This window comes from Pelophylax lessonae, assembly GCF_965119305.1.
Source record: "Pelophylax lessonae genome assembly, chromosome: 6".
Taxonomy (NCBI): Eukaryota; Metazoa; Chordata; class Amphibia; order Anura; family Ranidae; genus Pelophylax; species Pelophylax lessonae.
The window spans coordinates 289,458,918-289,472,949 of NC_138773.1; the positions used below are offsets into that span (position 1 = coordinate 289,458,918).

Here is a 14,032-nt window from a genome sequence, read left to right on the forward strand (position 1 = left end):
GAGAAAGTGATCTGAGAAGTATATTTGTCAGTATCGTCTATTTTTCTGTTCCTTCCATTATTCTAGATCTGACGCGATCTATTCAGCTTTATATGATGGAAGTTCCATGAAGGAAATAATTCGGGGACATGAATATCTCTCCCATCCTTTTGCTGTTTCGCTGTTTGGTAGTGACGTATACTGGACAGACTGGAGGACAAACACATTGTCTAAAGCAAACAAGTGGACCGGCCATAACGTCAGTGTTATACAGAAGACAAGCGCCCAGCCATTTGATATTCAGATCTACCATCCCAGCCGTCAACCGCAAGGTGAGTCTCCTTTACAGAGTTACAATAATTCATTTAAAATAAATATTTGATCTGTTTCCCATACTAACCAATCAGGTTCCTTGTTTTCCCACCTAGCAAATAATGGAATGGGGATAGTAAATCCTTATGGATTGTGCCATAGAGCAGTCTTCAACCAGGGTGCCCTGAGGCTTCTTCAGGGGCGCCTTGGCAAAATGCCTAAAAATTGTATGCAAGGTAGTGGGTGGGTGAAGTCTGCCTTTTAATTATACAAAGTCCCAGGTTTTCATTGTGCACCATTACACATTGTGTACCTTCTAGCTGCCAACCTCCTATTAACCAATGACATCATCAGTTGAAAAGGAGGATGTCAGTCGCCCATATAGCATCCTTGTTTGACCCTCCCCTACCTCTCTCCACCTGCTTTGGGGTAACATTAGCTGAGTGATGGAGAAAAACTGAGGAAGAAAAGAAACATTGGAATATCCTACATGTGTGGATGTTGCTGCATTATGTAAAACTATTAGAATAGTGTTTATATTTTAGGATGGGGTCCCTCAAGACTGTCCATAATTTTAGAGGGTGCCTTGAGATTGTCCATAATTTTAAAGGGTGTCTTGACTAAAAAAAGGTTGAGAAACACTGCCATAGAGAATAACATTTGCCTTTGTCCTGTTCAACTCAGGCATGGCGTGGTGTGGTGTATGTACAGCGGTGCCATACATTTTGACGTGGTGTAGTGTGATGTTTTGCCCTCCACTGTGATATTGTGCTGAGGTGCCATTTATTTTGCATGGCTCCCCAACGTAATATTACAGCAGCGGCAACACCACTACACTGCAGTGCGTCACAATGCAATAGCTGTGTGTTTGGTGCATTCAATCAACAAAAGGAGCATGCTCATTTTTTAGTGTGTTAGGGTTCACTGCCAGGTTATTAAAAATGAATGTGCTGCTTTAACGTAATGTGTCCAAGGCCCCTTTCACACAGGCTTTCTGATCAAGTCCACCTATCAATTTTTCAGGCGGACCTGGTCAGATGCTCCATGCCCCCCTATGGAGCAGCGGATGTCAGCAGTGACACCCGCCGACACCCGCTGCTATCTGATCTGATCCTGCCTGTGAAATCCAGATGAATGGAAACCCTATTTTCCATCTGTCTCTAGGATCGGATCAGATAGGATCAGATGAAAATGGACAGGTGGCCCATTTTCATCCGATCTCCCATAGAAGAGAGCGGGCATCTGACAGGTCCGTCTCTGCAAAGTAAGCGGAGACGGAGCTGTCATCCACCTGCTCAGCAGGGATCAGCGGATCGAGCAAAATGGAGTCCGCCAGGCAGAAAGCCTGTGTGAAAGGACCCTTGGTGCTGGTGCTTCGGGGAATATTTATAACATAGAGAATATGACATTTGGCAAACATTTTCTGCAGGTTTTTCTTCCTGGTGCATGTGATTTAAATTACAGTGATTGATTCACCTACTGCGAATATTTGGTGAATGTCGCATCGACTGCTCTATAAATATGCTCGCCCTGTTCGGTTCACGCCAGAACTTTCGAACATCACAAAAGTTCAGTGCCGAACAACAAACCCCGTTGAAGTCTATGGGACCCGAGCTGGAAAAATCAAAGTGCCCATTTTGAAGGCGTAAATGCAAGTTATTGGGCATACAAAAGGTAGGGGAATACAGGTACTGCCCCCAGGGGGACATGTATCAATAAAAAAAAAGGTTGTAAAAAAGATCATTTCTAAATAAGCAGTGATTTACTGATGCCTAAAGTGAACTAATAAAAATGAAAAATTCCTTTAATTATAGTGCCTAAGGAGTCCCCTTAGTTTGCCTGTAAAGTGGCAAATCTATATTGTGTATAGAAGCTGCTGCAGCAAAACTGACATAAAGAAAGAAAAAAAATGACATTTAAAGGAGTTGTAAAGGTATAAGGTTTTTTTTTTTATATATATCTTAATGCATTCTGTGCATTAAGATAAAAAGCTTTCTGTGTGTAGAAGCCACCCCAGAACCCCCTCATACCTGAACCCCATTTCTGTCCATGAGTCCCTCAGCCTTCTGGGACTCTCCCTCCTGATTGGCTAAGACACAGCAGCGGCACCATTGGCTCCCATGGCTGTTAATCAAAGTCCATCAGCCAATAAAGAGAGAGAGAGGATAGGGCCAAATGGCAACTCCATGTCTGAATGGACACGCAGAGCTGCAGCTCGGCTCGGGTGCCCCCATAGCAAACTGCTTGCTGTGGGAGCACTCGACTGAAGGGAGGGGCTTGGAGCAGCAAAGAGGGACCCAAGAGGAGGAGGATCAGGGCTGCCCTGTGCAAAACCAACTGCACAGAGTAGGTAAGTATAACATGTTTGTTATTTAAAAAAATAAATAAATAAATAATACTTAAGGCTACATTCACACCTGAGCGTAGCGTTTTCGCGTGTTTTTTTACCGCGATTTTTGCGGCGATTTTTACCGCGATTTTTGTGCAGGCGTTTTTAGATTGAATAGAGATCAATGGAAAACGCCTGTAATCTGTCCAAAAAGAAGCTCATGTACTTTTTTGAGCGTTGGGCGTTTTGTATACAGTGTCAAAACGCTCAGATGTGAACAGGGGCCATTGAAATGAATAGGATTTGTCTTTTTGGGGCGTTTTGAGAGCTGATCCTAGAGCAGAAAAACTCCCCAAAAACGCCCCAAAACGCCTACATGTGAACGGAGCCTTACAATCACTTTAAATTGATTTTCCCTGTAAGCTTTCTTTATTTTGTAAACAACAGCTTGGAGAGCCAGTCTATATGATGAGGCCATAACCCATATGAAAGAAAAATATATTTCCAATATATTTAGGGAAAACATTTTAGAAATACATTGAATATGGCCAAAATTGTAGCATTTCAAATATATTTCCAATATATTTAGGGAAAATAAATTAAAAATGTTTTTTTTAAATATATTTTAAATATATTTTTCTTCCATGTGGGAATTTAATGCACTCGGAACAAGATTAGAGATTTTTTGGAAAAATTCTGGAGTTTCTTTGGCAGATTTTAGATTGAAATAACAGAGTTGTACCACAGGGAGCAAGCCTTATGTGAAGAAGCCAAATTATAGTACACTCAGGCCCAAGTTCATGGGGAAACATGAATGCCAATGTGTTGTTTATCAGTGTTCTCCCCTCTCTGTAGACTCATGTTACTCCCTTCCTTCAACTCAGAACCAAAATCTGAATCAAGTAATGCTGTGCATCGTCAAGAAGCAAGTGGCTGATACTTTGTTTAAATAATTCAGCTTGATTCCTCCATGCATGATGCTGGGGCTATAGCAGGAATAGCTGTGGATAAGTATGCAGAATAAGCCACTCTTGCAGCTGCAGTGGACTGCTTGAGTGACGGAGGATCAGGAGGATGAGGATGGTTTAGTAGGCCAGTCCACCACCACCTCTGCATGCTGTGGCTGGATAGCACGGGCAGCATCACTAAACAGAGGAAATGGTACCCTTCCTACACTTCTGGCCCCCTCACAGTGCCATGGGAACGTCTGTTTTTCCTCCTTGGCCTCCCAGACATGATGGGGATGGGGAAACATTGAAATATTAGTCAGTACCAGTGTGTACAAAAGTTTATTTGCTTTGGAAGAATAAATCACCTCTAACGTAGGGAGCCCTACATGTGGATGTTGCTGCATTATGTAAAGCTATTAGATTTGTTTTTTACATTTTAGAATGGGGTGCCTCGAGAATGTCTACAATTTTAAGGGTGCCTCGAGATGGCCTACAATTTTAATGGGTGCCTCGACTGAAAAAAGTTTGAGAAACGCTGCTCTACACTCACAATAGTATCACAATAGCAAACTATAGCATATTAACTCACTATCAGCCCTGTTCTATCTCTCGCTACGCCAATATCACACTGCAAATGGCTGCATTGGGAAGGAACCATTTATAGTGTAGGGTAGGTCTATGAGCAATGAGTCAAGATTGGACACAGTCATCATTACTTTCTCCAATCTTGGATCCGATAGTGTTCTGTGTCCTGATTGGACAAAGCCTTCATTGCTTCGGCCAATCAGATCTTCCAACGCACTGTGCGGCGTGCAGTGCATTGTGAGGCGTTTGACGGGCCGAAAGCCTTGAAAATTCGGATGTTCGCTGAGTGGGTGAACAGTCAATGTTCGTCCCAAACTTATGCTCGTACCAAACCGTTCGCCCAACACTACTCCCTAGTCTAAATGGGCTCTAAATCATAAATCTAAAAATTGATGGGGACATGTTGGACATGTTTGGATTGGTAATTGCTGTGATAACATTTGATTTAATTTATATTATATATATATATATATATATATATATATATATATATATATATATATATATATATATAGTATATGCATACATACATATTTGCTGGTGTTAGTAGAACAGGATATTCCAGTAGTTCTGAAATAGCAGGAACATTATGTTTCCAGTCTGAAAAGATGACTCAATAAGAGGTACCAGGTAAATCGGTACACTAAGGCCTTATTCACACCAGCAGCATTGGGCTGAACTAGGCAGCATTGTCCAACATAGTCCCAATGCAAGGGTATGGCAATATGCATTATGTCCAGTGGCTTCAGTTCACACCGTGAAAAACGTAAAACTTGTGGCACTTTTGTGCAGCACAGTAAATTCCAACATGCTGTAATGCTTCACGTTGCAACAATTACGTTAAGTATAGATTTTCAAATTTATTTATTCAAAACTAAAATGTAATATCACTTGGGAAGTTTACAAAAAAAAAAACTTTGACAAGACTTTGCTATGTTAAAAATGGTTATAATAATCCCTTCCCCCCCACACCTTCCAAAATAATCATCTCAAATACAAACTGGTGTTACTTGTTTTGAGTAATTGCACATATTACAGCTGACACTTGTGAAGCTAAACATTTTGTGCTATTACAGAAGACAGTATGACACATTTATCCTGTCTTGTTCCATTAATTCACCTTTATACTTAGATTTTAGTGTCAAATGTGGGAACACAAAGAGCTCATTGAAGAGAGCCCTCACAGAGAAAAATAATAATAATAATAAAAAAATAAACTTTTGCCATAAGACATATTTTAGTTTGTGTCTGTGGTTTCTCCATGACACCCTGTAATTACTTAGCCAGTAAAGTAGTTAGCGCTGCAGTCTTGCAGTCCTGGCATCCTTAGTGATTATGACACTGAATTATGTTTGTATGTCTAATTGCTTTGCCTCTTTTCCTCACAATTGACTTTTTTTCAGTTCTTATGTACAAATCTAAATGTAGCATTGTCCCCATAGGACTTGCTGTAGGATGACTTGTTGGGCCTCCTCTGATTACCAGCACACAGTCACTTAGGGTACAGTTCACACATCCATCCTTACTCCCAATGGCTCGTTGCTCAATAAAAACAGTCCAGGGGTGCTGGTTTTTAGTATTTATTGTGGAACTTGGATGGGAGAAGGGAACATTTTGAAAACACAAGATCTCAATGGAAACATAATGAAACATAATGTCCCAGAGGTGTTCTATTGGACTTAGGTCAGGCGAGTTTGTGGGTCATTCAATGGTATCAATACCTTCATCCTCCAGGAGCTGGCTCACATGAGGCTGGGCATTGTTGTGCTCCAGGAGGAACCCAGGACCCACTGCACCAGCGTAGGGTCTGACAATGGGTCCAAGGTTTTCATCCTCATACCTAATGACAGTCAGGGTGCCATTGTCTAGCCTGTAGAGGTCTGTGCGTCCTTTCATGGATATGCCATCACTGACCCATCACTAAGCCGGTCATGCTGAACGATGTTACAGGCAACATAACGTTCGCCAAGGCTTCTCCAGACCCTTTCACGTCTGTCAATGGGCTCAGGGTGAACCTGCTCTCATCTGTGAAAAGCACAGGGTGCCAGTGTTGGACACAGCAAACATTCTGGCAATGGCATGTATTAATGTGCCATCCTGGAGTCAGTGGCCTCCACCTGTAAAACCATTCCTGTTTTGGAGGTCGTCTTATTGCTGCCCATCTAGTGCAACTGTTGTTAATTTCATTAACATCTAAACAGCTGAAACTGATTAACAACCCCCTCTTCTACCTAACTGACCCGATCAATATCCCAGGAGTTTCATTGACTTGATGCTATACTCTGATCCTTAAATATTTTTGAGCTGTGCATATATATATATAATTTTTTTTTCTCATTAAGGTGAAACTGTGCTCTTAAAACCAGTCTGCACTGACCTCTGTGGCCTCAGGCACGGTGGAGTAATTTATCTTCAAAGGTTGCAGCATAAGCTTTTCAGTTTCTTTCACTTGCTAACACTAGCACAGCTTCCATCTCCCAAGAGTGAGTTGACAGCCTGCCAGTCTACCCAATCTCTAATGTAAACACAGAGTTGGTGCACAGAAAATGGAGAAAGAACAGAGCACTGAGACTGGACTTTAAAAATGTTGGTAAATTTTAGGGATGGATGACAGATTTGATCTCCTATTAATATTTGCTATGTAGTCCTAACCTGTTCAGCTTTAAAGTAGAACGGTGGCCAGCCTATGGGCATATACAGTATCTCACAAAAGTAAGTACACCCCTCACATTTTTCATACCATGCTGCCAGGCTGTGGGTCTCCATAACAAAGGTTCGGTCACAGTTACTTTGGGAAACTGACCACTGAGGAGGGAGCCAGATCACTGACAACCTCGCTACTGGAGGACCCGTCAACTACACCAGGTACCATGCTTTACAATTGGCTGCAATGTACCTTGCACTAGTACTTTATTACCCATAGCAACTGCATGATTTCTGCTTTTTTTGCCAAGTGAACATCTTGTAGTGGCTTTGCTTCATACCCCACAGGTGCTTTACTGACCCTCATTAATTCGTGCACCAGCAACATGCACCCCTTTAAATGCTTTCAGAGTAGGCTTAGAACAGTTGATGTAACATTTTGGTGATATAGCTCAACATGACCATTTGCAAAGGAACATCCCCTAACTAGCTCTAGTAGGCTGCCCTAGCGACCATTTGCTATATCTTGTGGCAGTATTGATCTACTATAAATCCACTGTATAGTGTCATCTTATTTTGGTGATGTCAGCAAGTGGGTAAACCTCTAAATAGCAACAGCTCTTTTGTATAGCTTAGCTCTTAGTTATTCAACTTCGGTATTGTTGACTTGCTGAAGGTATAGAGAATGCATACTTACGTAGCACTACCCCCTTGTGTGTGCAGCCAGGCGGGAGGCATTCCAATCTGGCAGCTAAGCAACCAGCATTTGTAACAGTCACTCGCAGTCATTAGACAGTCAATGAAACTGTTGTTTTTATATTTAGTGGGGAATTTCAACTTGGATGGGATATCAGGAAGGCCTAGGGTGTCATTAATCCATTACATTTACACAATGAGGACTCAATGTCTATTTAGGTAATTTCATAAAATGTTAGCTGCTGTATTGAGTCTATGGTACTCTCAATACAGCAGAAAAAACTCAGTGAATGAAGCAGAGTTTTTCTTAGCAAAAATGTATAGTAAGCATAGTAAATAGGGTGAATAACAGATAACAAGGCCTTTACTTGTGTAGTGCCCTTCTCTAATAAGGCTGTTAGGCTTATTCAATTTTTAGTTCACTTTAGTCACTGGAGCAACAGATGATTGTTTTTGTCCAGTCAGGTTTTTCAGGTTGGGTGTTAGTTTTCTCCTACTTGCTTCTGGAAGAAGCTTCCAGACTATAGGGCTGGGAGAATCAAATGACCACCATGAATATTTATCATGCTTAAGCCAATCCCTGGAAGTAGGCATCCAGAAGGAGGCTGGGGAGTTTATAAATGTGTGGGGAGCCCTTCCAGAGTGTTCTTACCACTCCGGGAAGGGTTACAGTTCACCTGGGGGGTGCTGTTCTCCTTGGAGATAGACCTCCTTGGAGAGAGCTACTGAGACAAGAATTGCAGTCTGGGTCTCAGGAAGAGCTGGGCTGAGGGTCTGGAGAAGATTACTAAAGGAATATTTGCTGGAGGGCACTGTCCTGGAATACATGTCTGGAGAAGGCCTTTTTATCATCCTCACTGAGGATCTAGCTGTGGATGCTGGGTGACAGACAGCTCCTGGGACATTGTGAGTAGGGCCTGATTTGAAACTGTGGAGTTTGCCTGCTCCTGCAAAGATTTTCTACTTTGTCCTCCCACTGATTGCTATTATCATTTTAGAGTACCATGTGACCCTAAACCCCTCTCCTGTTCATTTCATTCAGCAAAAAAATTCTAAAAAGACATCTCCTAGCCTGAGCCTGTATTGTCGTGTGCATGGAACTGTGCTTATGAATGGCAGCCTCTGTACTAGTAGGGGGGACCTGAGTATGGAGGGGGTATAGCACTGCTCTTGATTATGGATTACCCAGTCATGTGCAAGTAACATTTAAAAAAAAAATGTGAATAAAGAATATTAAAAAAAAAAAAAAAAACTTAGTTAATGGAGCAGAGCTGGTCATGTGATTTTATTAGTGTGGCTCTCTTTTTTTTACACTCCCATGTATTATTTTTTCCCCTCTAACAGGTTCAGATTTCTGAAGCTAATGGAGTGTAATGTAAATTTGTAAAGCGTATATCTATAAATGTGCAAAGCTCTTTTTAAAAAGGAAACAGTGAGTTGAACACTGTATTGTCCTACCACCCATAGGCGTGCGCAGACCCTAATCACTACCCGCAGTGCCAATTCCCCCAACTTCTCGGGCTTCCCCCCGTGTTGCCCCCAGCCTGCAGTGCTGCTAGCTTTCCTCCTCTCCTTTCTCCCTTGCTGTGGGGGATGTGTTAGGATGGAGAGCGAAGAAGGGGCTTATATATATATATATATATATATATATATATGTAATTTACCGACGCCTTCCTTTTTTAAATGAACACAGTGAACACACTCGCTCACTGTGTCCATTCATAACTGAAAAATAGTAAACTGTGTTTACTATGCTTCTATTTGTGAATGGATAGGAAACTACACAGCACAGAACACTTCCTATCCATTCACTGTCCCGTGCAGCTGAGGATGCAGAGAAAGGAATGTGTGTTTAAGCTTTGGGGTGCACACCCTAATGTAATGGGCTGCACACACCTGTGCTACCACCTATGTCTACCCCTAAGTAAAGATTCAGCTTACAATGTAAAATTCTCTACTCCTCTAGTAAATTAAGCCCATTAACACCCATTGGGCTCTGTGCTTGGACATTGTATTCAATGCGTGGACCATGTTATGACACAACATTGAATATACATCTGACAGTGATATACTGTATGTGGCATGGCATGTGTACTTCTGAAAATGTGTTTCCTGACTATTACAGCCGTGTTATATATTTGCCACCATCAAGTCAAACATCAGCAGTGTTTATCTTTCATGACACTTACGCTGTTGTGATCTTTACAAGAAAATCATTAGAGACTTGGCTCTAGCAGCTGTTAAACCTAATGGCACTTTGCGAAAGAGCAGAGTGTGTGCAATGTAAATTGTGGATTTTTAATGTGATAGGGATCTGTTCTAAATTATTTATGTAAATTGCCCTGATTTTAAATCATATAATTACACTGCAAAAATATATATATAAATGATCATAACTAGCTCACCTCCAAGAATACTTTGCTGTGCCAGTTTTACCAAACCTTAATAAAATAACAGTGAAAAGAAGATCTATCTATCTCTCTCTCTCTCTCTCGCTCTCTCTCTCTCTCTCTCTCTCTATATATATATATATATATATATATATATATATATATATATATATATATATATATATGTATGTATGTATGTATATATATATATATATATATATATATATATATATATATATATATATATATATATAAATTTAAACTTTATTTTCTTTTTATGTGAAGGGGAGAAACTCTATGTGGACTATTGTCCATCCTGGGGGGAATTCCCCCTTACTTCCTATTAGGACTGGAAGTGATGTAAAACCTCCAACATTGGGACACAGACAAAAAGAAAAACACATTTAAGGCAAGTTCACACTGGAACGCGTGCATTCAAACGCGTTTCTTGCGCATTCCCTTGAGGTCAAGTTTTGCAATCCTTTTATTTTAATGGGCTGCAAAATGTACTGGAATGCGAAAAAAATAGTGCAAGCACTACTTTTTCTGAATGCACTGTACTAAACCACATGGCATTGCAGGTGCTGCATTCGCAATATGCATTGGGAGTGCCATTAACAATTCATTGGCACCTGCACACTATCGTAAGGGCAGTGCATTAATCCTGTGGTGCAAGAAATGCCCATGGAATGTGGCTTTCCTACATTGCATTTTGGTGTGAACTGGTTCTGGTTTCAGACATCTCCCCAGTTTTTTATACAGAACAGGAAAGGAGGAAAAATCTCCCCAGTCAGGTCACAGACAAAAAAAAACTGACGACAAGTGAATTATTCCTTACTCTATCCAAACCTAAAAGTCAAGCATACTGTATAAGGCTCTAAACACTTGGGCATTGCTCGACCCTTTGCTTGTAAATACTAGAAACATCAGCTTTCTCAGGCAACTAGAAAGCAAATAAACAAGCTTCCAACAGCTATCTTGAAACACTTCAGATACCCTTTATTTCCAACCATGGTGTGTGGAAAACTGAACTTAAAGCGGACATAAACTCATTGATTTAGAGGTTTAAAAAACAGTTATATTTCTGACATGCTGTGAATGCTAACTGTCACATTTGCTACTGCTCTAAACCAAACTGTCAAACCATCAAATGGCTGGTATCATAACTGATCACATGTGCAGCATGATGGCAGCTGCAAATCAAACAGAGACTAAGAGGGTAGCTTCTTTGATTGGGAGGGTTTAGCTCCACTATAAAGACAAGGATATTATTAACTTGTTCCTAATAAGCAGTAAATGAGCATCAAAACAACCACTTACTGACGTCTGTGGCTACAAGCATTGTGGAGCGTTTCATCCTCAAAGATCACAACATACCAGGGAGCTTGGGAAATTCTGTCATGCCTGTGCAAGGCAAAGGTCTGCACATGTCCCAAATGTATATACCTGTTGTTAAAAGGTACAGTATATGAATTTAAGGCAAACAATGACATATGCTGTGTGGAGGTGTACTGAAGCTGGAGTGTCCATACTGACACTCCAATCTCAGTGCAGCAAATTCCTCCTCACTTGTCATACAGGAGTTTTGTTGTAACCCGGTGAGTAGAACCTGTTGGGGATTCAAAGTCACGAGTTCCCTATTAGTTCTACCCACCCTGTCATTGACAGGGGGCAGTAGTTCGGTTCCATAGCCAATAGACAGCCTGATTTTGTCTATGGAATCAACCCATTGCTTGCTTTCAATCACCAGGCTAGAACAGATCTGATGGGGAACTAGTCCTTTAGTTGCATCCCCTATCGGCATCACTGGTTGATAGGAGCCTGTTTGCCGTGAAGCTGAAAAACCATATCCAAAAAATAAGTTGTGCTAAACTTGAAATCGAAACATTATTGTGAAAAAATTGTGATGCAAACAAACACCAAAAGTAAATTGAAAATATTAGTCCAAAAAGTGATATGGTATAAATCCAAGCATGGAAAATTCAAAATTGAACTGTGCAGAATAAGTGCCACCACCATAAAACTGTGTCCGCCAACATTCAGATGACCTACTTACCAGAAAGAACCATATGGGTCAACAGCACTGGACGTAGTCTAAGATACACTGATGTCAATAGCACCAAACGGACCTCTCCTTGATGTTTCTCAAAGTGATGGACAGCTTGTCACAAGGTATTTCCCAAAATATATAATAGAAGATTCGCCATAGTGTAGTAATGTATGAGAGTTTATTGAAAAAGGAAGTTAATCACATTTACAAGACGGTAGTAATCTGGAATTGTAAATCAGAAAGCTAAGCTGGCCAGCTACAGACTTAACACCCGTCCTCCTGGGATCTCCAAAACGTGGTGACGTCAGCACGTCGTGGAACTGACGCATTTTGTCACAGATGACGTTGTCCTGGGGCTCCTTATCCACAAACCGGAGGTAATTATTTTTTAATTTGGTGTAGTTATAGCATCACTTTGTTTTTGGGGTGAAGGGGTTCTGTGTCAGCCTCTGCACTCCTCTTGACATTGAATGTATTGGGAACGTGCCAGAGCCAATATACTGTAAGCAGCCATTATGAAGCGACTGTCTCCTTCCTAGCTGTTGTCAAATTTGGCACAGCAAATGGAGAGGGGGTGCAGGTTGCATATCATAACTAGGTTTGGGAAACACCTAGTAACATTGGACAAAGTACTACAGGGGAGACAGAATAGTAAAAAAATATGATAGATCTTCTTTCGCCCCTTTATGACTTCCTAACACCTATGTGCAGCAGCAAAAGGGTGGGCTTTAACACAGCAATGCTGCATATATGCATCACTGGGCAATGTTTCTGTGCTGAGAGCATGCCCACTGGGCACTCCCAGCACAGAGACCGAGTTGTGAAAGACAGCGCTAATTACATTTATAGTTACATAGTAGCTGAGGTTGAATAAAGACAATAGTCCATCCAGTTCAACCTGTGTAGGTGCGTGTGGCCGTAATCATCTCTCATACCCTTGAATGTTCTGATCCTTGAGATGTATGTCCGAGAGACTTTTGAAAGTAGCCATACTTCCCGCAGAAATTACCTCTTGTGGTAGAGAATTCTACAATCTTTTAGCCCTAACAGTAAAGGACCCCCTGCATTGCCTGAGGTTAAAACACTTCTCCTCTAATCGCATTATGTGTCCTCGCGTCCTCATGCAATCCTTGCGACTGAATAGATTTTTTTCTATGCTGAGATCACCATTGAGGTATTTGTAAATTGCTATCATGTCCCCTCTCCGGCGTCTCTTCTCCAGGGAGAATAAATTGATCAGTAAATGATCAGTAGCCAGCGGAAACAGCTTTAAATCATGTGACCACTGTGACAGTAAATCACAGTGGTCACGTGAAAAGGTTAAAGTCCAGTAGCAGCTCATTTCTGAGCAGCATAGATCACCTGCTGTTTCTTTACATTGGAAGGCTGTCAGGTTGCCAAGTTTCTTCTGTCATAAGAAACAAAGGGAGAGGAGCTGTCAGTTCAGAGCCCCTGTTGTAAACTTTGGAGATACATTTCTCCACATTGCCTAAAGCTACAGAGGTAAGTAAGGACTTGTTTTGTAACCCTTGCATACAGCTTGATAAAAGCATGTACATTTTTTTACATGTCCATAACCTGGTCACAGGTTCACATTAGAAACTTCTTGAAAGTTGATTGAAAATGTTCAAATGCTTTGGAAATGTGTGCTAGAGTTAATGCTGCTGGCATTTTCAAGTAAATAATAAACAATGCCCATGCATTTTGGGTCTTAAGTTGGGTTCCCTGTAGTTGTCACCAAACTCAAAAATAGAACTCAGAAATAGATGTGTGTTAGAATCGTAGAATTATTAGAGGAGCATTAAGGCAATCAGCCTAATCTCCCCTAAGTCTAGGTTTATGCCCTTTGTGTATCATGTATTGAGTGCCTCAATAAATTGTGTGCATGTGTGGGCGAAGGAGTGGGGTAGCAATTTTTTGAAAATTACTTACTTTTCTTGAGTTTCATGGAAAACTTTAAGGCAGGATTAAGAATAGTTAAGGATCAATGTAATGCCATAAGACATAACACTTTAAAATTAGGTGAGTGAAGTAGTTGAACAGCTTTAAGCCAAACCATTCCTGTCTTTTTATAGTTTTTTACGTTTTTTTTATTTGC

The 14,032-nt window shown here is 41.0% G+C and overlaps 1 protein-coding gene across 6 annotated transcripts in view; it reads left to right on the forward strand.

Annotated features, from left to right (window-relative positions):
• Window positions 1-14,032, forward strand: part of LRP1B (LDL receptor related protein 1B) — a 2,177,452-nt gene that overhangs the window by 1,384,884 nt on the left and 778,536 nt on the right. For all 6 annotated transcript variants that reach the window (XM_082262163.1, XM_082262161.1, XM_082262165.1 and 3 more), the window contains exon 27: window positions 67-311. In XM_082262163.1, coding sequence (XP_082118289.1) covers window positions 67-311 — 245 coding nt within the window. The remainder of the gene's footprint in view (window positions 1-66; window positions 312-14,032) is intronic.